General features: G+C 43.8%; 1 protein-coding gene across 2 annotated transcripts in view; it reads left to right on the top strand.

Moving 5' to 3' along the window:
- MCTP2 (multiple C2 and transmembrane domain containing 2) overlaps window positions 1–20,405 on the top strand; it is a 113,989-nt gene extending 93,584 nt beyond the window's left edge. For both annotated transcript variants that reach the window (XM_077919019.1, XM_028706232.2), the window contains 5 exons: window positions 2,047–2,088; window positions 10,050–10,159; window positions 13,454–13,563; window positions 14,440–14,537; window positions 17,113–20,405. In XM_077919019.1, the coding sequence (XP_077775145.1) occupies window positions 2,047–2,088; window positions 10,050–10,159; window positions 13,454–13,563; window positions 14,440–14,537; window positions 17,113–17,181 (429 nt within the window). In that variant the 3' untranslated portion in view covers window positions 17,182–20,405. The remainder of the gene's footprint in view (window positions 1–2,046; window positions 2,089–10,049; window positions 10,160–13,453; window positions 13,564–14,439; window positions 14,538–17,112) is intronic.
- Window positions 20,406–27,612: the final 7,207 nt, after the last annotated feature.

The following is a 27,612-nucleotide window of genomic DNA, read 5'->3' as shown; positions in this document are numbered from 1 at the left end:
GACACCTCTTCTTCCATTTCTTATACATGCCCTTCTTAACTCTAAGCTCATCTGTAAGCTCATTTTGCAACCACACCATTTTCTTTAGATGCACCCCACTTTTCTTTCTTGTTGGAATTGTTTGAGATTGTGCCTTCAGTATCTCACCTTTAAGAAACCCCCACCTACCATGGACTCCCTTCTCTTTGAGTATTTCTGACCGTGGAATCTAACCCAGCTTTTTGATGTCTGCTTTCTAGAAGTCCAAAGTGAATGTCCGACTACACTTGGCTTTCCTTTTCCTCTGTATAATGAATCCCAAAGGGACGTGGTCGCTTCCTCTCAAGGTCCCCACTACTTCCACCTTATTGACCAGTTCTTCCCTGTTGCTGAGGATCAGGTCCAAGATCATCAATCTCATTGTTGCTTCTTCCACCTTCTGGAAAATGGAACGCAAGTTGAATCTTTTCAAGAGCTTAGTCCTGTGCCCCGAAAATGGATTTTACTTTATTTTATTTACCAACTCAACTTTTAATTCTGCACTTCAACATTTCCTCCATTCCACTTATTGTATTTAAAAATAAATAAATAAATCTGCCTATTCAAAAGAAATGTTCCTGCTGACCTGGAGAATCTTTTTTTTAAGTGTTGCTAGCAAAGAACCTGTGTTGAAATGCCTGTTACCCCTACACTTCAATCATAACCTTTCCCCCACTGCCCCCTCCCATTTTTCTTAGCAAGTGGAGTGATAATGCTGTATAGAATTTTGTATCTGATTCTTAAGATTGATTATGTGTGTGCTAATGTATTTTCTGCCCCCTAATGTTTCGGTAATGGCCCTAAAGGGAGCGAACAGCCATTGAAACAAGCAATGAGAATAGAATAAACTGAGTGTAGAAGAATTCTCAGCCTTGACATTCCAACTGGTTCATTTGTCAGAGGAAGAACAAAGCTGCTTACCGAGAGTAGAACTTGGCAATGGATTAAAATAGCATTAAAAAAAGAAGAAAACAAGAATTGAACCTTCTTGCCTTTAGAACGGTTCGGCTTGCATCTGCTGCTGATAGCTTTGTTCCAACATAAAATTGTGTCATGGTTGAGAGTTATTTCTGTTACCGTTTTCTGAACATGGACCAAAGGATGGGACGAGTCCTTGAGGATTAAACAGCAATTGTCATAATCCAAGGTCTTAATTATTAATTTTTTAAAAGGAAGTTGCGACTCTGGAATTACACTATGTTGTGTGGAGAAAGAAATCAAATGAACTGATGATTACCAGCCATTTTTGATTAGCCATTATTGATGGACCATTATAAAGACATTGAGCTTTATCTAAGCGGGGTTTACTCAGAGCAGAGCTACTGAAAGTAATAAACCCAAGTTAATTGATTTCAAGGGTCAACTTGGAGCAGGACTGACATTGGATACAACACTCACACTAATAGCAAGCCTAGTTGAGCGAATGCCGACAGCAGTGTTAGGGAGCCTGTGATCCTCCAAATGTGTTGGACTCTCCAACTTCCATCAGCCCCAGCCAGGCTGGCCAGTAATCATGGAGGATGGGAATTGTAACTAAGCAACATCTAGAGGGCTACTTGTTACCTAGTCCGGACCTATAGCACTAGAGTCAAAATGCAACTGGTGATGATCATGGCTACTAGCCATGATGGCTCTGCTCTGCTTCTATGGTTGGCAACAGTAATGTTTCTGAATGCCATTTGCTGGAAACCACATGGTGCTTTGGCCCTGCTTGAGGGTTTCCCACAGGCCTCTGGGTGGCCACTGTGAGAACAGGATGCTGGATTAGATGAGCTTTTGGCCTGATCCAGTGGGCTCTTCTCATGTTCTCAGTTGCCAGGGAGCAAAAAGCAGGAAAGGGCTAGTTGCCTTTATATATTGTTTATGGAATCCCATAGACATCCAGTTTGACCACAGTGGAATGATAGACTTGATTCACCTTTGGGCTGATCCAGCAGGGTTCCCCTTAAATGTTTAAATAAATAGAATGATATTAATTATGCTAAGCACTTTGGAATTTGGATTAATTTTCTGTTTTGTTTTTTTAAGGACTGCATTGATCTAGAGGAGGATGAAGATGATGATGACAAGGTAAGATGCTATATAGAGCAGATTGGATAAAAGCAAGTGCCACGTGTTCATTGCTGAATCCATTCAGGGCACTTCTAAGTTGTCATTGTTTTCAGTTGAGATTCGTTCACAACATGGCAAAGGAAAGCAGCAGGGAAATGCACGAAAAAGTGTGGGATGATGCTTGATTCAACATCATTTCATTTCCCCACACGCAAACCACAATGAATGCTTACTAAACAGCCCGTGTTGTCTAATCTCTCCACTGACAAATTGGGAAGAATACTCATAAAACAGGTCATCTGGAAGTGACCTCAGTCCCATTTCTGTAGCCATCAACTTTTTTTAAAAAGCCCAAAAATAATATTATAGGGTTATAGCCAACTGCATTTTACTCGAAGTAGACTCACCAAAATTATTGGACCTAAGTTAGGAATGTCCGTTAACTTCAATGGGTGGTATTCAATGCTTGTCCTGCTCAGAGTAGACCCATTGAAGCTAGTAGACAGGACTAACGTTCATTTATTTTCATGGGTCTGTTCTGAGTAGGACTTGAATATTACTTATTGTGTTTCACCCCACAAACTACACACTTTTGTTCACATTTTATCCTAAAATGTACACTTTAGCCTCATAGACTTTTTTTTGGAGCCAAGAACTGTCTCGTAAATTTCAGAGAATTGTGAAACTGCAAGACAATTGTGTTCCATCCAGGAAGCACAAATCAGGTTGTTCCATTTAAAAACAAAGACCAAACTACGTCTTCAAGTATCTCTAACACACATACACAGAGTGGCAGCCATGTTGATCTATTGGGACAGCGGGGAATCTGTAAAGAGATGGTGAAACAATATTTTGATTCCTGGGTTGGGGAACTGGATCAGACCAGCCGGCCAGATCCCAACATCCCCTAACCTCCACAAACCACTTTGACAGGGGGGCAGGCCCTACCCTACCTTCTTAAAGTAGCATTCACACCATTGCTAGATGTATGAACGACATCATTTCAGCCCTGGAATCTTTGCTGGCCATTTAGATTTTCAAGGGCGGTGCTTTAGAAGAGTACTGGTGAGGTCCAAGCATACTGCTTGTTGCACAGAAACATTGGGATATTTATTACATTTCAGTATTGTGTCACCGAAACACACAAAAGTAAACTTTCTAAAATACATCCCACCCCCCAATGAAATGACTCCTAAAACTTGGAAAAGCTGTTGGCTGGGATCTGACACAGAAGGTCATGGTTTCTATCAAACGTGTGCGTGTTTTATCAAAAGTATACAGAGAAAAGAGGGGGAGAGGGAGCTTTCTTGGATTCTGTTGCATGTCAGACATAACAGACCTCGCTTCTGGGAATTGTAACACACCCTCGGAGACTAACTGTTTACGACTTAGAAACACATAGACACTTAGTTCAAAAACAGAAGAGCAGATTAACTCCCTTCCATCTGAATGATCAATCTTTAAAAATGGAAGGGCTGAGCTTCCAGCTCCCCCTTTTCCAACAGAGGAGACAGCAGCAGAAGATAACAGTGGTTCATTCCCAGGGCACTTTTCCTTTCTTGAATGCTCGCTCCATAGCATTGCCATTTTAAATGTATATTTCAACTTCTTACATAAAATTGTAAGAGCTCTGAAACTCTGCTTCTACAACAAGGACTGCATACACACAGAGGGTCTTTTTTAAAAAAGATAATTTTTATATATAACATGGATGGTTCTTATGAACCCATACACGTTATCCAATTTTCCAGCTGTAATGTCCTGGGGACAGTACAAAAATGTTTTTTATCTGACACAGACAGTTGTTGCCAAGGAAGAATGTTGTTCGAGCTGTACTGTTCAGGATAGTAAAGGTAAAGGGGCCCCTGACCATTAGGTCCAGTCGTGGCCAACTCTGGGGTTGCGGCGCTCATCTCACTTTATTGGCCGAGGGAGCCGATGTACAGCTTCCGAGTCATGTGGCCAGCATGACTAAGCCGCTTCTGGTGAACCAGAGCAGCACATGGAAACGCTGTTTACCTTCCCACCGGAGTATTCATCTACTTGCACTTTGAGGTGCTTTCGAACTGCTAGGTTGGCAGGAGCAGGGACTGAGGAACGGGAGCTCACCCCGTTGCGGGGATTCGAACTGCCGACCTTCTGATCAGCAAGTCCTAGGCTCTGTGGTTTAACCCACAGTGCCACCCACATTCAGGATAGATGTATCTGCAAAGATACTTTGGAGAGTGTATCCTTAAGACCAGTTTCGTAACAAACAGCTACCATATTGCATAAAATTTATCTGGCTTTTCTGTTCCTTTTATCACTTTTGAGTTGTGAATTATTTTTCTCAGCCATAGCTGAACACCAAATATTTTTACACTGTAACTCCAAGGGTAGTCCTTGTAAGGCCTTCCAGGTATGAGCCATAGCTTGTTGAGTGACCATACAGTCTTAACATGTCCCTGTATCATTCAATATCCTTGTAGGAGCCAAGTGTTCATGAGCTCTAGTGCTTTGTGTTTGCTCTGTGTTTGTTCAGTGAGAGAGAATGTTTGATTTTTCAGCTTTTTCATGTGAGTTCTGGACTCCAGTCTTGAGTCAGACACAGCTGCCTGCCAAGGAAGCTTTAAAAAAGGCTCGAGGGAACTGAGCTGATCCTGAAGTATCGACTCACATAGCATAGCTCAAAGAAGGCCTTGATCCTTGGGTCTGGAAGAGCATCTCTGAGTTTATCTGACTAAGCACCAGCTCCTGCAGCAACATATAATCTCTGTAAACTGAAGATGAGGCAGAATATATTTTGGGTAACCCTCCCCATTTGGCCCAGAGCATTTGGCCACATGCACATCATACATTTAAAGCACTATGCTACTGCTGTAAAAAAATCATGGGCTTCTCCCCAAAGAATCCTGGGAAGTATAGTTTCTTGAGGGTGTTGGAAGTTGTTAGGAGACCCAAATTCCCCTCTTGGAACTACAGTTTGCCGAGCTCCCTGGGAAGAGGGACTGATGGTTAAACCACTCTGGGAATTATCACTCTAGAAGGGGAGAGGCACAGCCCCCAACTCACAGCCCCCAACCCACTTCAGCCTTTGTTTCTACCTACCATTGGTGTGAGGCTCTTGGAAAACATTCGGGGGGGGGGGGAGGAGGTAAACCTTGGTTCCCAACCCCTGCACTAGACCATCTGTATCAGGGTGCCACCAATGCTTTGAGGCCTGTGGGCGTATTTGGAATTTTGAGAGTGCTATAGCACACCATCCCCTCTTGTAAGGTGAAATTTACACCCATTGATATGCCCATTTTTGCCTGCACCCACCACTGGTTTGTGCTCCCCCACCAAAAGTTGCCCAGAAGAGAATGTGACCCTCAGGCTGAAAGAAGCACCTCCCAGCCCTTTGCTAATTAATATTTTGTCCCCTGCCAACCAATGGCAGTCTGACCTATGGCCTGTATTAGACATTTCCATAGAAAAAGTTTTTCATCCATCCCTATGTGTGGGGGATATTTAGTATCTTGTAGTAAAGCTGAGGGATGTGGGTGGCACTGTGGGTTAAACCACAGAGCCTAGGACTTGCCAATCAGAAGGCCGGCAGTTTGAATCCCCGTGACAGGGTGATCTCCCGTTGCTTGGTCCCTGCTCTTGCCCACCTAGCAGTTCAAAAGCACATCAAAGTGCAAGTAGATAAATAGGTACCGCTCTGGCGGGAAAGTAAACGGTGTTTCCGTGCGCTGCTCTGGTTCGCCAGAAGCGGCTTAGTCATGCTGGCCACATGACCCGGAAGCTGTACGCCGGCTCCCTCGGCCAATAAAGCGAGATGAGCGCCGCAACCCCAGAGTCGGTCACAACTGGACCTAAGGGTCAGGGGTCCCTTTACCTTTACCTTTAAATTATGTATTTTTTACCACAACCCCAGAGTTGGTCATGACTGGACCTAATGGTCAGGGGTCCCTTTACCTTTTCTAAAGCTGAACAATAGGAATCCTAGGGCAGCTTACAGTGAAAATGTTAGAAAACTATAAAGCAAATATATTATAATGCATGAAACTATAAACAAATATATTACATACCAGATACCAATTAAACAACCTAAACATTTTCATGTTGGCCGGGGAAGTTTATTTAAGCATACATTAAAAAGCTGATTGCATTGATCAGTTTTCAACCTGTCATCTAATTCGCTTGAGCTTCATCCAAACTTCCTGGGGATATAGGCAAGGGAACGCCAACCCACAGTCCAGCTTCACTTACAAAACCAGAATAACTTCTTAGCTTTGACTTCCCAAAAGGGGATAGGAGTGCCCCTCAGCTGGAGGACAGTGCTGAGTTTTCGTCCATCCTATATAAAGCAGCAAATTGGATTTTAGTGTCATTTCTCATTTTCCCGATCTTAAATTTGCCTTTGGCGGGTGTGGCCAACTTAGCCTTGCATTGCTTATGGTTGTCTTGATCTTTCATCTACATCAAGCGGAATCAAGTGGAATTTTCTTTAATTGAGACTTGAGAAACTGTGTTTATGATGTCACCGAGATACACCCTGTATTGAATGATCCCTGGCTGTAGCATAACTTTTTCTTTACCAAAACAACAACTACCAAATATTGAAATCTGTTAAACTACCATTGTGCCCTACACTCCAACTTGAGTTGTTTGGAAGCTACTCTCAGTATGGCTGTGCAGCCATAGACCCAATTAACCCTCTCACCGAAGTCTTTGATCCATCCTGTTTTCCTGGTGGAGCCTGTACAGATAACCCCAATTTTCTCTGCTTCCCGTTCTCCAGGGGGCTAGCTCTGCAGAGGCTCATTTTATTTATTAAATATATTTTTAGACAGCTTTGCAGGCAATGTGCATAACCCTGTCTCTAGGGTCAGAGGTGCTGAAAGTGGGACACACTGTTGCACAATGTCACAAAACCATGGCCTCTTGGAGTGAACACCCAGCATGTTCATTGTAAGCCATTGGGTGATGGGTGCTTGACAAACGTTAGATGTTGAACATTTTGGCCTCCCTTGGGCAAGAGCTACACATCTTATTCATTTTCCAAGTTCAAGCTGAGGTGAATTACTCAGACACAAAAGCCTTTAAATTCTGACTCTGTTCAACTTTCCTCCACCCCTCCCTTAGTTCTTTTTCTCTGACATGCTTAATCTTCACCAAGACCCTCTTTTGTAGTTTTGCTTAAGCAATTAATGGAGAAGCAAGGTCTTTTCTTCGCTCAGAATATGCAGGGAAGATTTTAAGCAACACACTGATCATGTAATTAATTCTCAGTTGTAAATTCGTTTTGATGGTTTTAATGCTTTCCCAGAGGAAGAGGGCTGCTTTTATTCTACCCCGAGTAGCACAGCCGGGTGAGAAACAGTTGAAGTAAGAAAGGGGCTGTGAAGAAAAAGGGGTCTCCCTCTGCTTAGTTCAGGATGAGAAGGAAAGGTTGAGAGGACAGATTTGTCATACAGGCAGGGAATTTTCGCCTTAATTTTAAACAAAGGCTTCTGAGCTCAGAGTATCAAGTCACTGGTGCCCATCTGTGTGTGTTTCTTCAGTGAGCCAGTTAGAAATTGGCTTAAGAGGACCACGTTGCCAAAGAAGTTGCAATCAAAATAATAATATTCACCAAAAGAAGTGGAATGCAGAACAACTGGAGTGAAATGGATTGTTCAATACAATGCAGCCTCGGGACTCTTACAAAAATGTACATTGTGTGAAGCTGCCCTGGTATCTAGTCCAGAAGCTTCAACTTGTGCAGAATGCAGTAGACAGACTGCTCAAAGGGGCAGGTTACTGACAATGGGCTACTCCACTGTTGACACAGCTGCACTGTTTGCCGATTTGCTATTGGGTCTGGTTCAAGGTTCTTGTGTTAATTCACAAAGCTCTAAACAAGTTGGACCCAAAGTATCTTAAGGAACGTATAATTCCTTATGCTCCACTTCAACCACTGATTTCCTCTGATGAGGCACTTCTTGTGGTTTCCTACACCCCTAAGGTTCAGTCAACCTTTGTTAGGAGCCAAGTGTGGCAGGCCTTGCCCTGAAGAAGTCCCTACCCACAGCCACTGGACAGGATTCATCCGTGTCTTCTTTTAGAACTTCTCTGAAAACTATAGTTTTGACATGCCTTTGCAATATTCTTTTTCTTTTTAAGAATGGTATAATCTATGTTGTATACCGCCTTGTTATACTTGCATGAAAGTGCCAATTATAAATGCTTAGGTAAATAAATAAAATGCAGTGTAATCCAAGAAAAGACAGGCAAGCCCATAGGCTTAAACTTTCCCCTGCCTAATCATGTACAAATATGAGGCTTGTGTCCAATTTTAAAAGTGTATGGGAGACAGATCTTCAGTCTTGCGGCTTATTTCTAGCCCCTAGACCAGAGCTTTCCAAACTTTTCATGTTGGAGACACTCTTTTTAGACATGCATCATTTCTTGACACAATAATTATGTTTATTAGCAAACCAGAGGTTAAACTAACCTCTTTCCAGCCCCAGGAGAAGCACGGAGAGCATTCACATGACACACCTACACACTGCAGCCGACACACTAATGTGTTACAACACACAGTTTGGAAATCTCCACCCTAGGCCTCTACTAGGAGAGCAGAGTGGTCATGTAAGAATACAGTAGTTTTCCACCACTTTATAGTTTAGGCCAGAAGCTAACCCAGATTAACCATCAGTCTACTCATTTGTTCACTGGATTCCTTAGCCCTTGTTATGTTATATACAGATTGATAGAGACAGATGTAGATTCATATGGCTATTAATATAGATACGGACCCCCATATGACTCTTAGGATGTCCTTCAGCATAAATCAGTAACTTCATTTTAACTTGATCTCTGAGTTGCAGGCAGTCCAGATAGTCTGCAACAAGAAGATTTAATGTTGTGTTTGCTAAAGTGTGTCATCACCACATTTTTGTAGCACAATCTAAGATGTGTAAACAAAGTCAGCAGGATGCATATCCAGCTGCCAGATGATATTCTTCACAGTTCCAGGTTGCAAGAACAGGCTTGCCCTGGAATATCTTGGTATTGTGTGTGTGTGTGTGTGTGTGTGTTTTAAATTCTGTTGCCATGAAGAATTGGCCAGAAGTTAGAGAGAGCCAGGCAAAGCACTGGGTGACCCTGCTAGATTTTTAAGCATAGGCCTCACTATGTGCTGTGTGCTGTGACCTGTGCCAAGGCAGGAGAAGGCTACATGGAGCTGCTTGCTGCCAAACACATGTGCCCAAACCTGTGTGTACAGAGAAAACATCTGGGGAGGGAAGCATCTGTAGGGAACAAAGAATGATTGGGAGGGTTAAGCATCCCCATCCATCTGCTAGGATGGTCTTAAGGGGAAAACACATGGATGAGCAGCCTGTGTTTGCCTTGTAGTGTATAAGTTTAAGGTAGCCAGTGTTGTGTCCTGGGTATCCTGGGTGACAATTCCCATCGTCCCTGACTAGCTGGAGCTGATGGGAATTGTGGCCTGCCATATGTAGAGGACACCATATTGCCAATCCTTGGTTTATTTCCATCCTCAGTGATATGGCTGTGTGGACTGTTGCTGATGGAAGTTGTAGTTCAAAACATCTAGAGGGGCCCCAGATTGGGGGAGCCTGTTTCAAAGGATATGAATTTCTGAAAACGTCTCTTTCTGTGCTATATTTTGCCTCTCTTATAAGCAGCTTTGCAGTTCCAAGAACTTTCAAGTGACCTGAAGGAACCTTCCACCAAAGTGCTAAAAGCAGAAGTGTAGGTTTCTGTTGTTTTAAGTCTTGAAATAGAATATTCATAATGAATACAATAGGTTTCCAGGTTACCTCTCCAGACGCTTTGAGCGCCTGAATTTCAAACTTTGCTGTGCTGAAAGATATTACCAAACATCTTACAATAATCTTCTTACAACCCTCATCGTCTGGGACAATTTTAGGACATACAAACCTTATGCATTTGTGTTTTTCTTTTCTCCCCCACCTCCTTGCCTTTCTTTTCCTTAATCCTCCCAGGAATCTGATAAAAAAGGCTTGATAGAAAGAATCCACATGGTTCAAGACATTGTTATAACAGTCCAAACACTTTTGGAGGAAATCGCATCTTTTGCAGAGAGGATAAAGAAGTAAGTGAAAGTGTTGTTCCCATGCTCTGAAATGTTTCTGAATGCCATGACTGAAAACAAAAGATTGAACTGGGAAGTGCTGGAAGCAAATCTCAAATGGCAGAAAGCTCATTTATTACACTGTGTTTTCAGTTCACTGGTGACGACACCCATCGTTGGAACAATTTATTCATTTCTCTTTCGGTCTCTTTCATGCAAATTATGCATGGAAGCTTCTGAAAAAGCATGCTTTGGTTTATCTCTGGACATTGTTTCCAGCCTCTCTGGAAATCGTTTTGAGACCTGTGCTCATGGATTTTCCAAAACTACCTCTCTCTCCCTTGCCTTCAGCAGAGGAGCACAAAATGATATAGCAGTAAACTCCAACATTGCCTTCCTTGCCCCATCATTATCAATAGGGGCAACTGATCTGAGTAAGTATGTTGTGTGTGTTCACTGGCACTACCTTAGCTCTGCAAATCTCATCCTCTGTAAAAATACCCTGTTCCAGAAGCAACTAAAGGCTTTATTTGGGAAACTAAGACAAGGTGGAGTCCCTTAGACTGATTTCAGGATAGTTCAGATGAACTGAGACCAAATTATTGCCTTGCACTTCTGAAATGCTATCTCACGCCTGCACAGGCCTGGTTCCTAACAGTGACATCCCTCTGACCTTCCCTTGTGTTTCTGTGTTACTATTAAACTACTGAGCCCTACTGGAAATGGGAAACAGAAGAAGAGTCTTGCTGACTCGAGCCAAATGCCCAGCCTATCAAGTCCAGCATTCTGTTTGCATAGTGACAAACCATATGTCTCTGGGAAACCCACAAGCAGGACTTAAGTGCAACAGCATCCTCTCTCCACTTGTGATTTCCAACCAGCAACTTGTAATCAGAGGCATGCTTCCTCCAACAGCAGAGGCAGATCATAGCAATCATGCCTGGTAGCTATGCATAGCCTTATCCTCCATGAATTTGTCTTATCTTCTTTTAAAGCCCTCTAGGTTGGTGACCATCAAGTTGGGAGGAAGAGTGAAAAGCAAGCGACCTTGGTTGCCTTTTAGTTACACCTACTAATTTGCTTTAATCAAGGGATGAGGAACCTGGGGTCTTCAGATGTTGCTGGACTACAACTCCCACCATCCCTGACTTACTGGATGGGGCTGATGGGAGTTAGACTCCAACCATATTTGGAGGGCTACAGGTTGTCCACCCCTGTTTTAATTCTTTACATATGTACCATCCCACATTTTTTCCAAGGATCTCAGAACATCTTATGTATGGTTCCCACTCAGTCTGTCATCCTTCCAATTTACAGCTTCCAGTCCTGCTTAGCTTCAGTGGCAAAACCGTGTAATATACACTGGGCCACTCTCTGGCATGGTTTATCCCCCAAGAAGCAAAGAGTGATTACATCTTCTCTCTCTCTCATGCACTGGCACAACTGTGTGACCTTCCTCTTTGAAACACACAAATTGAGGCTTGTCAACAGTTCCGCTCTTTAAAAGAACAGCCGTGTGGGGTCTAAAAATGCAACAGATCCATGTGTGTTGTTATTCTGCAACATCTGCCCCAGCTGTGCGGGAAATGGCCAAGGGATGGCCTTGCCTGTGAACAGAGGGCTGTGTTCTCCTTGCAGCTGGATGGCAGGAAAGCTTGGGACGCCGGGTGACCCATATTCATTTTGATTACAATGATCCCTAAGAATTCACTGGGGCATTAATATGGCTGCCATCTCTAATCCTCCAGGAATCCCATTGTAACTCAATATTAAAGTTGCTAGGGACTGAGAGGGAAGGGGGAGAAGTCCACCAGTGTGGTTTTAGCGAGTGTCATGACGGTTTGGATAAGCGCTTCCATCTGCATAACCCTTCCTATCAAAGGGATCTTTAAATAGCTCTGTTCTGTTGGGCTTGGCAGACTTAAAAATATTTTCCATGTGCTTATGGGCAAGTACGCTTTACCCCCTGCTTTAATTCTAATTGTAAGGCCTTCATTGAAGCTGAGAGAGGCATTATTTCCTCTCAGGCCCCCACCATACTTCCTTAAACAAAAAAAGAAATCAATAAAGACAAAGTGTTCTTCATGACTCAATTGGTGCTCCTCCATTTCAGCACATCTGATTGCAGCAACATCAGGCTTTGAAGATGTTTACATTGCATCCCTGTCTGGCTCTTGGGACTCTCCCTAGGAGATTCCCTCTTCCCAAGATACACCTCTCACCAGGCTCTCCCTACACCAGGAGCAGGGAACCTTTGACCCTCCAGCTGTTGCTGAACTACAACTCCCATCATCACTGACTGTTGGCCGTACTGGCTGGGGCTAAGGGGAGCTAGACCCCCAACTGTATCTGGAGGGCTACTTTGTCAGGCCAATAACCCATATAGTCCAGCATCCTGTTCTCACAGTGGCCTACCAGATGCTCACAAACAGAACCTGAGCACAAGAGCTCCCCTCTTGCAATTCCCAGCCATTGGTATTCAGAGGCAGCCCCGTCCCATGACACTAAAGCTAGCATATTCCTATCATGGCTCCATAAATTTATCTGTCCCCCCTTATAAAGCCTTGATTGTGCTTGTACCCCCAGACCAAGTGCCACACATCAAAGCAACTATCATGGAAACTGATAGAAGCAGGGTCTCCTTCAATTTCCAGCAGGGCTTTTTGACTTAGGTGCTATTGTGGGGTGGAAACAAAGGGTCACTTCCTCTAAGAAAATTCATTGTAAGGGATGGGTTTGCCCTCCTAGCAGCAGTTTTCACTACCGGTAATAGATTGGTCCCTGCAGAAGACAATGGAGACGTCATCTCCATCAGAGTTGTGTGAATACAAAAGTGCTCGTTCTTTGATGAGTACACAATTAGACTGCTTGGGGTGGGGGAGAGATAACATTGGAGGTGCACATGAGGATGCCACTTTTCCTAGGAAAGAGAAGATGTTACTTCATGCTTGTTTACTAGGCCATACCTGGAGATGGTAGGGACTTGCCTTAGCGGCAGCTATAACAACTAGATTTAACCCAAATGTGTGAACTGGCCTTGTGTTTGAGTCTGCATGTGGTGCTGTTATCTGTGGTGGCCTTTTCACATCTGCACGTCATTGAGCAAAGCTCTAACATGTGCGATTCAGCTGTATATTTCATTGGTTTCCAAGGAAATGAAAGTCAGAACATGTAGCCTTCACTTTTGCATTCCAGTGGCATTCTCTTGTTGAATGGAATACCATTCGAGTCATGGTTGCATTTGCAAAATGTGAAATATCTGTGAACACTAAACAACAAACTTCTCTCTCCTTGATTTTTCCTGTTTTTCCACAGCACATTCAACTGGACAGTTCCTTTCCTCTCTAGCCTGGCCTGTTTAGTCCTTGCAGTAGTCATGATCACCCTGTATTACATACCACTAAGGTACATCGTTTTAATCTGGGGTAAGTTGGTCATCATACATTTAAAGCACTATGGTACGGAAGGAAGTCAAAGCTCATTTTGAGCAAATAATATAAGTTGTGAATATGTGTATTGAACTGAAATGAAATATGGAAAACTCAATAAAAATTATGATTAAAAAAAAGCACTATGGTACCACTCTGAAGAATGAAGAATGATATGTTGTCACTGAAATATGCAGTTTTGTGCAGTTTCCCCTTGAATATATGTGGTTTTGTATACCTTATTTGGGCTAGAAAACCCCATCACAAATTCAGAGATGTGTGAATATTGAAGGATAACTGTATTTCAATTCGTATATGGCTTTGGACATTGCAAATTAGGTAGGTCTGCATTAAAAGTGTGAATCAAACTGAATTCTTGCCCCCATCCCTAGCCTTGTCAATTACGAATGGCCCATGAATTTAAATTGCCACTCTCCCTAATGAGAATGCACAGAATGGAAGGGGACACTCACAACTTGGTATATTTTGCAATGGGTCATCCCCTCCCCAAGGCCAAAATGTAGCCAGAAATGCCACCCTTAAGTTCTGAGTGATGGCTGTTCTTGCTTCTCTGCTCCCCCCCCCCCCTTTTGAACAATGGGACTTTTCATTGCAGAGACAAGCCGGCTTGCTTTGTAATAAACCTCCCACCACTTCCTTTAAGGAAAGATGTTTGTGAATGATTCCACATGACAGCAACACGTGTCTGGCTTGTCTGTATTTTCGCACTATTTTTTTCTTGTTAAACTCCTCCTCCCTTTCCTGCCTGAGCAAGTAAGGCTTTTTATATAGTGTGATGTGTCTGTTTTATCACCGCCTTTTTTTAAAAAACAAAAACAAAACCATGTTTTATGTTGGTGTTTTCATTCGCAGGCATAAATAAATTTACTAAGAAGCTTAGAAACCCTTATGCCATTGACAATAATGAGTTGCTCGACTTCCTCTCCAGGGTGCCATCTGATGTTCAAAGGGTAAGTAATGAATGGCTGCGTCCAACAGAGACACCAGCCCAAAGAGCCACCAGGTGCAGCGCTGGAGGAACACACGGAAGGGGCATTTGGGCTAGAGGAGATAAGGCATCTGAAGAAACCATAAACCAGGGTGGGAAGGGAAAGGAGGAGGCGGACACAGGAAAAGGGAGGGATGAAAACCGAATGGAAAGGAATTGTATCCCCCAAAGCGCTCTCTTTCTAAAACGCTCACAGACCCACTTCTCCCAGCCACCTTCGCTCTGATTTTAACATTATTTCGTTTGGGCTTCCCACGCTCGAAGCGCCTGCCTCACTCTGTGTCATGGGCAGGGCAGCCCTGAACTGGTGTCTGAATGGTTCAGCAAGACTTTACAACAGTATTGACCCTTAGACGCTGTTTAAGTTCTGCTTTAAGCAGCAAAACATCTCTGGCTCCCGGTTTGTTTTAAAAGGCATGTGAACTTGACATCCTTTTATGCCATTTGACGAACAGCTCTTGACCAGAAGCATCAAGGTCCAACAGGCTAGTCATTAGAGGAAACCCTCTGGGCAGACAGAATCCCAGTTTATCTTTGTTTGCTTCTGCCCAGTCTACAAAGTCATTAAGCTTAAGTGTATTTTCTGCTCTCGCTGTCTGCACCAATTCTTTCTTGTAGAAGATGCAGGATTTGTACTGGCGGCATGCATTAATATTTATATACAGAAATAAGTTGCTTTCCTGTTTTTCTGTTTAGGTTGCATTTCAGGTTTTGCATTTATGAATTTTGCTTGAGTGGTTTCTCTCATCCTTGGTGGCCTTTGAGCAGGGGCAGTGAACCTCAGACCTGGGGGACAAATGTGGCCCTCCAGGCCCTTTTATCTACCCATTTTCCCCAAAGCTTGGACTTCTTGCAATTAGGATGGGGAAATTCACTGGCAAGTGTGTGATAACTTTTGCCCTGATGCAGCAACATCTAAACTCCCTACCAACAAATCAAAATGAATATTCAATAAACAGGTCATCTGGAAGCATCCTAATAGAGGCAGACAGTTTACCATTGCCTACCTTTTAGAAGACATCTGAAGGCAGCCCTGTTTAGGAAAGTTTTTAATGTTTGAGTCTTAATCGTGTTTTTAATATGCTGTTGGGAGCCACCCAAAGTGGCTGGAGAAACCCAGCCAGATGAGTGACATATTGTTGTTGTTGTTGTTACCTAGAATTGTTGCATACATTTCCTAATCCTTCCACAAACACAACATTCGGTGGTGGTTCTGTTTTCGATTTGTTGTTTTTTTAAAAGTGTGGAGCTGGAGAGAGGAAGATGTCATTATTGTGTTTTGACCTGGATAAATTCTAGATGAGTAGCTGTGTAAGTCTGTCACTGAAGCATAAGACAGAGAGTCTCATGACACTTTAATTTAAATGCCAATAAGCTTATTTTTGGAGGAGGTTTTGTACACAGAGGACCACTTCATGAAATTCATGAAGCTAAATATGCATAGACTCAGGTCCAACTGGGTTTGGGAACAACTGTTTTGCAAGGTGAGGCCTCCAGGTATAGGGCGGTATATTAATTAATTTGCTTAATTAAATATGAAATTTAAAGAGAGTGGTTGTATGCTTTGAAAGAGAGATTCTGTACACAAGTCAATCTGTCAGAGTGAACACAGTCCAGTCACAAAGGGTCAACAGGACCAGGAACATCCAAGTTTAGATAAAGTTTGGCTTTACTGTGTCAAACCAAAACTAACTTGTATTAGTGACCTTGTGGCTTGCATTTAATGAAATAAGGTTTTGTTCAGACATCTTGCTTTGGGTTTCCTTTATTGTTATTGTTGAGTATGTTATTGTTGAATATGCCTGAGAGTGATATTCAACCAAATCATTGTGCGGGTGCAAAGATTATCACTAGCACTAATGTATCCCACTTTGCACCCCCACATGTCTGCCCTGCACCATCCCCAAATCTGCTCTGGGGGTTGGGGGAACCCCAGAACAGATTTAGGGGGCCTACAGGGGAAGGAGAAGGGAAGAAAGTTCCATTGCACAGCAATAATTCCTTGTGCTGATGGAACACTTCCCTTAGCACTGCTCTGAATACAGCTGTTTCTCCATAATGGATGGAAGCAAATAAGAAATGATAATTGTAGACACTATGCTGAGCATTGTAAACAAATGTAGGCACTATGTTCTCCAAATTCTGAAAGAACTACACACTTACCACATGACATGGTGGGAGGGGGGTCCCATTCCTTTATCAAACTCCATGAAAGAGAACTAAAAATAAAATGGAATGAGGCCTTTTCTGCCAAATGCCAAAGTCAGGTGGAAGACCCCTCTCCCCGCCTCCCGCTCAGTTGCATCTCATTAGGAAAAAAAAATCTGGTTTTAATATTTTGGTTTTCAAGAAATGATGCATGACTTCTCAAATCCTTCCTGCAATTAATCCCCCATGTTACTGTGTTTAGAAAATGATTCATTACTTTTGAACCTTCCTTAGTTTTTCCCTTGGCTTTTCCTTGGGGAGCCATTAATGCACAGCGTAGTGAGCTTGGGTTACCTTGTTGCAAACGTGACGTCTGTTTGTTTTTACAGGTGCAACGTGCTGAATTGAAACCATACAGTGGCTCTAGTCCCATTAGGAAGAAACGGAGCGCTCTGTAGGATATGAAGCTTGGAATGCGTCGTGCGCGCGCACACACACATAGACACACTCCGTTGCAAATGTACACGCAGGATCTCCCCTGCCCTCTCCTGATCAATCCAGCGCTGTGGTCCCTGCCTTGTGTCCAAGATGTTTCATCTGCAAGACATGCATCAACATATATAGATATATCTTGTGTATCTGACGCTTTTTCCAAGCACATTGATATGCCCCTGTAAGAACCAAATGAAAACTGGAGAAGCTGGAATGGCTTTCAGTGTGGATTTTGGAGTCGAAACCATACAAGGGACTTCCTCTGATTTTTGTATCATAGAAAAACAATCTCTCTCTTTTTGCTTCGCACAGCAGATCAACAAAGCTGATATGAAATGTTCTGGGTTACTTTACTTTTTAAAACATATCCAGCAGATTGGCATCGAGACAGAAGAAAAGAGTCATTGTTAGGCCAAATGACAGTGTGTAGATGGTATTCAACTCTCAATTAGTGAGTCTTTGATGCCCAACTTCGGCTTTAAGCAATGTACAGTTTGAAAAATTGTTCTATCATAATTACGAGAAATTGCTTAGTGCTGTAGCAGTCTCAATTTTTTCTCACCCAGCAGTTGCTGCTGATGTTTATTCATTATAAACTGTTTGTACCTGCTGCTGTTCTTGGGAGGAGTCTTTTGCTGGCAACAGACTTCCTTCAATCAGCCACTCAACAGGAATACCAGAACCAAATCTTCTCTGGACCCTATGGATTTCTGATTTTACCTTCTAAAATTCCATCTTATCGAACACTTTGTCCCTTCCGGCCACACCTTAATCTAAAGACTTGCCAACACTACATATGCAAAGTATTTTTTATAACCTTATATGCATTGATTTGCATCATGCCAAAGGAAATGCTATAAAAAAATGCCTGTGATTTTTTATTTTTTTAAAATGAGCTATTTTAAAAATGTGCAATCTGGATGGTGGTTGTGTTGCATTATACATTGCTAGTTGCATTTAGAGGACTGAAGTGACTTTTGAGTTCTAGTCTGTCTTGCAAACAGGGGAAATTATACCTGAAAAGCAGAAGAGAAGAGAACATGGTTGTGGAATCCAGAGTTGTGTGTGTTCATCAAATCCCCTGAATGTATTTTAGTTATTCCTTTGATGCCACGCATTGGTCAAGAGTGGAGACTTTTCCAGCTAGTGGGCTGGATTCTCAGGTCACTCGACACCCACAGATCATTTTGACAGGTGGGCATGGCTGCAGAACCTGCCAATCACCATGATGTTGGGTGAAGTGCTTCCATTGCCAAGCTGCATGGGCAAAGGCACTGATGACCAGCTGATTGGCAGAGCTCTGTAAGGACCACTGATTAGACTGCAAACTCTACTTCCTTTGCCCATGCAGTTTGTCTTCAAATCATGTGGGTAAAGGCACAGGACTTTGCAACCACTGGCAGTCAGTGGATCAGCAGTGCTTCCAAGCCCTGCTTTTGGTAGGGAGCAAAATCTTTACCTGACCAAAACCTGATCATAAGACAGGTGACCATAGTTGAGAAAAAAGCATTGTGGGTGAATTAGGACGCCCTGCTGGGCTTAATTAGGCTCATAGGCTGAAGGTTCCCAATTGCTGGTTCCCAAGAGCAGCCTTTTCCACTCTAGGATGGGTCCCAGGTGTTGTTAGACTACAACCCCTGCTAGAGTTGCCCAGGGACAATGGGAGTTGTAGTTCAGTAATTGAGGACTGTGGTTGAGGAATGCAAATCTAGAGGCATAGTTATTGTGTTGTATATGAAAAGGCTATAATGATTCAGTTCCCAGGCAAGCCTTATCCTTCAAGAGGAAAGGCAAGAGGGAACATAACTTTTTAAAAAGTTATTTTTTAAAAACAAAGAACTCTGGTCGGGATGGGGGGAAATGGATTCTGTTTGCCATTAAAGGTGAACCTACCTAATGTGCACTTTCTAAAACAATATGCATACTGAAACACAGGCAGCTTTCAGAATTTGCATTTCTCTGAATACAAAAATGCATATATTAGGGGAAGGTGGGCACATGAGTGCATATATTAATGAAAATAATATACAAAAATGCCTTATACTGGGGGAAATTGTTTGGGAACATGTGTATATTTGTCAAAGCTGCATAGAAAAATGTGTATGTGTATATATTAGGAGAAACACTGGTGAATAAGGTTTTTTTTTTTAAATTGCAAATTGCTGCTGAAAGTTGGAATCAGAATATAAGATGGTTAAAGCAAGAAAACCAGGATTGACAGATTTACGCATTCCTACATGAGATGGCGGGATGCGGGTGGCACTGTGGGTTAAACCACTGAGCCTAGGGCTTGCCGATCAGAAGGTCGGCGGTTCGAATCCCCATGACAGGGTGAGCTCCCGTTGCTCGGTCCCTGCTCCTGCCAACCTAGCAGTTCAAAAGCATGAAGTGCAAGTAGATAAATAGGTACTGCTTTGGCGGGAAGGTAAACGGCGTTTCCGTGCATTGCTCTGGTTTGCCAGAAGTGGCTTAGTCATGCTGGCCACATGACCCGGAAGCTGTACGCCAGCTCTCTCAGCCAGTAAAGTGAGATGAGCACCGCAACCCCAGAGTAATCCTCGACTGGACCTAACGGTCAGGGGTCCCTTTACCTTTACATGAGATGGCAAGTGTGGAATGTAATATCCTTTATGCCCAATATGTGAGATTCCAATGTGGGTTTCTCCTTGACTAGCTTTGGAATACTGGTCTAAATGGGTCTTTCTCTGATCCTGCAAGCCAATTATTCCATCCTTAAGTTCCTGTGAAGCATCGGAGTGAAGCAGGTGAAGGAATATGACACTGGGATGAGGACAACTCTGGAAAGTTTCTTAGCAGAGGATGATTGAATTCCTTCAGTTGATCCAAGACTGGTTCACTGAAAGCTGGGGGGCGTGTTACAAAGACAGCAGTTCTCCAAATCCATATCTGAGAACATTTTTGCCTTGGATAGAAATATCCTGGGTCTTGATATCCATTTGTTATTCCTAGACCCACATGCATAATGCATGCCATGAAAATTCATACCAGATCACCTGATGTTGGATCCACTTGCTTTCCATCAGATGTATCCAGTTACTCTGAGCAGCTTTCTGTGGGTTTGGTTTATGGAGATTCCTTTTTTATATATATACAGAAAACATTTTGATGGCACAATAAATATCAACGTGGAATATATTTTATTTCAAAGTAAAGGGTCATCTTCTTCTTCTTCTTCTTTTTGCATGAGTTAAGGGTTTTATTTCATCCAAATCCAGCCAAGATGTGTGTATTTGTGTGTTTGCCTCTATATCTGTGTTCATTTGCAATCTGATCCAGTAGTGCCTTATGGGGGAGAAGCAGAATATGTATGGATTACCCATTGACTTCAGTAGAGGACAGTTCTCCATTTGTATTCCACTGAAGTGAATGGAGAAGGCTACTGAAATGTAATAATCCTCATAGAGAGAATATGCATGGGGAAATATGGACTTTGTCAGACTGGGGGCATAAATTGAAGGGCAGTGTTTATTTGTTTTTCAAGAAAAAAAAAATCATTTTGAAAAATCCCAAAGCCGCATGAGGATGAGGGAGTTGCAAACAGGATGTAACTTAAGACATGTCAGTCTAAACATCAAGGAGAGAGAAGTAACCTGGTGAGTTAAAAGGACGGGGATAGTACAAGAATGTGGAGGTCCCTAACTCTTATCAGTCTTAAATCATGCATACCCATCTTATAAAAGATGTGTTGCACAGAAACGTCCAACAAGGGAAGACCCAGCCATGGTGATAATTCTTCACGTATTTGAAAGAATTGCCATTGGCAATTTTTGTGGATTTCTACTGCAGTTCAGTACTTCTGAATCCTGCTCAAAAACTGTGGCATCCATATTAAAAGTCTGCCAATTTTTTTTTTTGACAAATCTGTGGAGTGTTCCACCTGCAACACAATGGTTTTTTCTTCTTCTTTTCGTGACGATCATACATTCTTGCGATATCTGTGTCCTTGCAAAGCTTTGATGTGAAAATGTTGGTATTTTGGCATCTCTTCAAATTCCATAATGTTGTGCAGAGATAAATACTGCAAGCGCCATGCCATACTACGGATACATTTGTACAACTATGCAACCCGTGATAAACATCACCAGAATGGCAACAACCGGGACTACAAATCTCACGATGCATTGTGCTCTCACATAACATGCAGCTGACAACATTGAAGGAAAGGTACTGAAACAGAAGCAGTGAAAATTTGAAAAAGCAGAAAGAAATATCTATGGAGTTCAGCTGAAATTTGAATGGCTACTGCTAAATTTGCTTATCATGGTTTGGAAGGCCAGGTGACAAATTTTGAGAAGCCTAAATTTGGTCTACTCTCCAAGCACACTTTTAAAATGTGCTGAACTGCGGGAAACATTTTTTTCAGCAAATTTTCCCAAAGAGCACCTGTGCAACGAAACAGCAATGTCCTCAGAGGCATCACACGGTGGCAAGTTCAACTGTCATATGGTTTAAGCCTTGCTTTGATCATAATCCTTTCCCCTTCTTCCACTTTCTCTCTCTCATCCCACCCACCAATATGTCTTAAGATCCCTTGGGCACATCTCAAACAGAGCAAGCTGCTTTCTAAGAAACAGAAAAGACTGGGGGGCGGGGTGAGTGAGGTGGAAAAGGAAGAAGGGAGGGGGGTTTGTTTCCTACCATTCCTGGCAGTGGATGACTTTACTGAAAGTCAAAGCCATCGGCTCACATTTATCACTGCCAGTCTTCCTCTGCATATTTTTTTTTGGGGGGGGGAGGGGGGTCTTCGCCATGCACTGTTAACGGTGATTGTCATGTAATTAAATCACTGCTCATCACGAGAGCCTATTTTTATGCTGAGATAAGCATCAGAAGTCTGCAGCAACGTCCCCCAGATCAATAAAGATGTTCCCTGTAGGATTACAAATAGACTGGGGTTGCGCAGGGCACTAGAATTAATTAGAAATTATTTCTCTTTTTCTCCCCCCCCCCACTTTCTACTTTCAATACATTTTTAATTGTTTATCCATTTTCAATGGTCCTTTAGGGGGAAAAAATCCTCTCCTTTAGTTCTTGGTAGCGATTTTTTGCCTATGATATCCTAGGCCCTGGGCATTTTCTTGCCCAGGATGGGGCGAAGTGCAGTCCAGTGAATAAGATATGAGTAGATTATAAAGTCAACAGTGGTGGCTGCTGTCTCCTAAAATTGAAGATGCCATAATTCCCACTCTGCCAAGCCATGCCTACCACAGCCCCAGTCATTCAAAGCTCCACCTCCTTCCTTTGTCCCAGCCTCCCCTCGGAAGCTCCTCTAACCCAGTGTTTCCCAACCGGTGTTCCGCGGCACACTAGTGTGCCGTGAGACCTTGCCTGGTGTGCCGCGGGAAAAATTGGCGGGGGGGAATAAAGGGGGGAAAATTATTCCCCCACCGCCAGGCGTGGGGCTGGGGCGGGGGAAGCTTATTGTTTAGATTTAGCTCCCGCCAGGGACAGAGTCGGGAAGGCGGATTGGCGGAGGGAGCGGTGGGCGTGGCCGCGCGCGAGGAGTAGGCGGGGGAGCCGAGGCGCGAAGCTCGGGGGTTGGCTGCGGCGTCTCCGATCGCCGCGCAGGGATTGGTGGCTCCGCCGTTCCGTCGTTAAGCCGGCGGCGCGCGGGGAGTGGGCTTTCGGCGTTTGGGCTTGAGAGGGAGAAGGAAGCAGGCAAGGCGGGCGGGGGGGGAAAGAAGAGATCTGTCATGGCGCGGGTGTCTGTCCTGGGAGTTTCGTTGCTGGAGAACCCGAGCCCCTTCGGCCACCCGCTCCGCTTCCAGGTCCAATTCGAGTGCGGGGAGGCGTTGCCTCACGGTGAGTATGCGGGGGGGGGGGGAGGAGAATCTCCCGCGCCAGGAGCCTCGTTCCCCAACCGACCCTCAGCCCGAGCCAGGTTCCGTCGCACACGGCGGCCGCCCGCACCGACGTCCGGGAGCCCCCACCCCTCCGCCCAGGATGGCAGCGCTCCACTGCCGCGGCTTCCGCTGTGGCTTTATTTTGCCAGCCTGGACCCGGCTCTCCACACAGGGGCTGCTACGTGGGCGCTGTACCTTCTAACTACCTTTAAAAATAAAAATAGAGCTTTTATGAACTTGGTGCCTTAAGCTTTTGGGCTGCAGAGACTTAATTGGGGCGAGGCTGCTCTTGAGATGGTGTGTGTGTGTGTGTGCATATACATATACATATAAATACACACACTTAAAAATGCCACCGGATGTGGAGTGTCCTTCTGACCATTCTGCTGAATGAGGCCTTGGCCTCTGCCAGGAAGCCCCAGCCGGCAATACTGTTGGTCTGGGCAAAGAGCCAGTGTGGGGTGGAGATTTGGGCTGAGGAGACCACGGTTCAAATCCCTACTCAGCCAGGCAGCTCTCTGAGTGACCTTGAGCTTGGCATCTAACCTACATCACAGGGTTTTTAGAAGTGGGTTGAGGGTGAAAGCTATGCATGTCTCATTTAGCTCCTTGGGGTAAAGGTAGGATTTAAATTGGGGGTCATCAACCTTTTTCAGCCATGGGCCTGGCCACCATCCCTCAGAAGATGTGTGCCAGAATATATTTTTTTTTTTGGGGGGGGGGGTTTGAACAAATTCCTATGACCCGCAAATAACCCAGAAATGCATTATAAATAAAAACACACTGATTCCTGGACCATCCACGGGCCAGATTTAGAAGACAATTGGGCTGCATCCGGCCCACGGGCCTTAGGTTGCCTACCCCTGATATAAATGAAATAAAATAGCATTGGCTGTTTTGGGGTGGCATTGGCTGTTACACACTGTTGGGAGCCCCAGCGCAGGCCGTGTCCTGACCTCAGTGCCAGCAGCCTGAGGGCAAGGTGTAGCTGCTTGATGAGATCAGCAGAGAGCTCCGGAATGAATGCCCGTATTCTTTCCCCCCAATAAATCATAGGCTCTTTATTTGTTCCTATTACACTTTCGTGCGTCCCTCCCGGCGTGACGCTGCGCGCTGACGTCACGGGGCTGTAATGGTGGTGTGCCTCGATATTTTTTTCATGAAACAAGTGTGCCTTTGCCCAAAAAAGGTTGGGAAACACTGCTCTAACCAGCCTTGCTTACAGTCCCATCTACCATATCTGCAGAATAGGCCTTTTCTGCAGTGGCTCCCTGTTTGTGGAATGTTCTCAGCAGGGAGGTTCGCCAGGCACCTTCATTATACATTTTTAGGCGCCAGGCAAAAATGTTCCTCTTTAACCAGGCCTTTAGCTGATTGACATCTAATGCCCATTTAACCACCCTAAGACCTGCAGGTATACGGCGGTATACAAATATTAATAATAGTAATAATAACACTTTACATTGAGTGAATTGTGTTACACAACACAAAGTCATCTTGGTGCGGAACTGCAATCCCTGAATTTTTTCTCTCCATAGTGGGTCAAGATGGAGGAAACAATACGGACTGGAGCTGCTCAGTTATGAAACCTTGCCGATTCTGTCTTGGCAGAGTACTTTCTTTTTGCAAGGATGACTTTTGGTTGCAACCTTCCCAAGCAAAGGGGTAGCTGAAAAAATAACTTCGCTTTCTCCCTCTCCCTCCCCAGCCTTAGCTGTCAGGATCTTTTAGAAATAACACACTCCTCTGAGGAAGTCGGAATAGCAACAGGAAAATGAGTAAAACCTATTATAAAACAGTTGTCCAAGAACTTAGGCACGGCACAGGGTAGAGATCGATACGCTGTGAAGGTTAAATCTATTTTCACACTGTGTTCCATTTCACAGTTTAATGGTGTTTTAATGTGTCTGTCACCGATTCTCCCCTTCATGTTACACAGGTAGAGCCTTTACAAAGAAGGAAAAGAACTCTGTTTCTCCCATGCTTCACACGGTAACATCTTATTTACCAGCTGAGTTCTGACACCTTCCCTTTTTTTCCTCTCTAGAGATACACCAGACTCTGGCTATTTTAACTTTCAAAGGCATAAAATAGGCTCTACCTTTACAGTAATTTCAAATTAACTTTGTCAAAGGCCTCTAGGGTAGCAGAGGCTGTGAGGCAATGGTGTCAGGCGGGAATCTAATGGATTTTTATAGCAGCTGAAGATACTACGGCAAATCAGAATCAAAAGTTTCCCCCCCAAGCAGACTCCAAAAGATCTGGACTAGCATGATGTAGGCATACTGTGTTCAGTGGTTGTGTGCTGAACTGAGATACAGCCACAGATTTGCTTTCTACAATACTGCACTGAAAACGTATCCCATAAATATATATACAGAGAAAAGAAATTCTGTAAGGGGAGACAAAAATTCAGTGAAATTATCACAGGTGAGGTGTAGGATTTTTGCCTCACATTAATGTTGAAGCAGCTGGGGACTGTTCGTGATTGCCTTTTCATTCGTTCAACAAATCACCTCCCTACTGGTTTGAAGTACTCAGCCTTCATGGATTATTAGAGGTTACCGTCCACACACACTTTCGCTGTGCAGATACTGTTTGTAGGTAAAACCTCTTTTAAACTGCTTTAGCAGAGTTTAGCTTCTTTCTCACGTGGAAGTGGTGAACAATAATAAAGTTGTTTTAAAGATGACTCACTAAAGTCTCAGTCAATTTTATTCCCAGACCGGGTACAAGCAGCATGGTTGTAAAAGAAATGGTTTTGACTGTTGACATAAACAGCAATTAACAGTATACTTTCAAACAAAAGTCTTATCAACAGCATGTTGTAAATCACAGCAACAGGCCTTCAACAGAATTCACAGGCAGCACTCTTCCGTCAGACATCAGGCGTCTGCAAAAACGAAGCCAAGTGGTCTTCTTCTTATTGGCCCTTCCAGCTGATGCCAATTAAGCTCAGAGTGCCACTCCCATACATAAAGGAAAACCCTGGAACCTTTCAGAAATTTCTACTTGTCTCTTTGCAGAATGATTCCCTAACATGGATACCCGGGCTTTCAGATCAGGAAGCATGGGCAGTTGAGGGGAGCTGCAGAGTGCTAGGAAATGTTTGCGTGTGAAGACCCCCCCAAAACCACCCCCAAAATAAAGACACAATAGACACAGAATTTAGTTTAAGGTTTTTGGCATTAATTTTGGCCACAGCTTTATTGATTACAGCATGTGAGTGGTTGCTTAGGCATTGGTTCCAGACTACCTGAACCTGCACAGTGGCAGGAACAGAACTGACCCTGGGCACCACCAGAAGTCAGTGAGGGAAAGCATCCTGGGGGAGCACAAAGCTAGTTTCAGTCTCTCAGCTCACCCCAGATGCTCCTAGGGGCTCTGGCGTGGCCCTAGCCCCTTGACAGGGTTCGGACAAAAGCAAGGCAAGCCCCCGGATTCCTTTAATGAAATTCTCTAGCAGCAGCAATGGAGTGGCAAGCAAGGCCAACCACTTCCCCTCTGCAAAACAATGCCTAACAGCCAACCTTACAAAGTTGTGACGATTTGCTACACAGTAGGCAAAAACCAAACGACAACAGCCAATCAGCTAAATGCCAAAATTCCTACCAGGCCCCTGCTCCAAAAACAGATGACCCCTAGACAGGCATAGCAAGGCCAAAGAACAGCCCTAAATATAGGGAGGGAAGGCGGGTGATCCGATGCACGTCGTAAGAAAGAGAAAGCTCCCAGCAATGTGCAGCAGCTTAAATAGCCCCTCGGTAGCCAATAGATGACCCAATAGGCCAAATTTCTACCCCAGCAACTGAGGGGCAACCAATGGGGTGTTGTGGCTATCCAAAAGGTCCTGCCCCAACAACAAGGAGCAGTTTAGGTGATCTCACCGCAACACGTGCCCACCATGATGGAGGACACGATTTACTGGAAAGCAAAAGCACATACATACCAACCTTGGTCACCTTGCAAGGATAAGGTAAGCTCAAAATGCCACATCCAATGAAATTCTAAAGAAATTCACAAGGGCTCTGAGAATAAAGCAGAAATATGGTGCCCCCACTCCAAAGGGAGAACAGAGAAATCAGAAGGCAGATTTCAGCACAGCACCTAGAGATCTAAAGCTACAGCATCTCCTACAGGTGGGGGTTCATGTTGCTTGCTCCCAATGTTATTGTTAAGTTGCCACTCACCCCGAGGTCATAGGATAGGTCACAGCCATTTAAAATACAACACTGAAAGCCAATTACAATCACAAGAATGGGGGTACACCTTTACTTTCGAAAGCGAAAGTAAAGAAGGGCATCTCCAGCATGTGACAGACACTACATAGTGAAGATGCTAGATTCACCTCTGTGGGGAGTGAATTTGTTAGCTTAGGAGCTGCCACAGAGAATACCCTCTCCCAGTGCTGGATTTACGTATAAGCTAAGCAAGCTATAGCTTAGGGTCCCACACTCTTGGGGCCCCCCAAAAAAATTAAAGGGAAGAAACCTGGATGTACATTTCCAAAATATAAGATAAAAAGCAAATAAA

This window comes from Podarcis muralis, chromosome 14, assembly GCF_964188315.1.
Source record: "Podarcis muralis chromosome 14, rPodMur119.hap1.1, whole genome shotgun sequence".
NCBI lineage: Eukaryota > Metazoa > Chordata > Lepidosauria > Squamata > Lacertidae > Podarcis > Podarcis muralis.
Note: the sequence above shows the minus strand (reverse complement) of the source record. Positions and strands in the feature narration are given on the sequence as shown.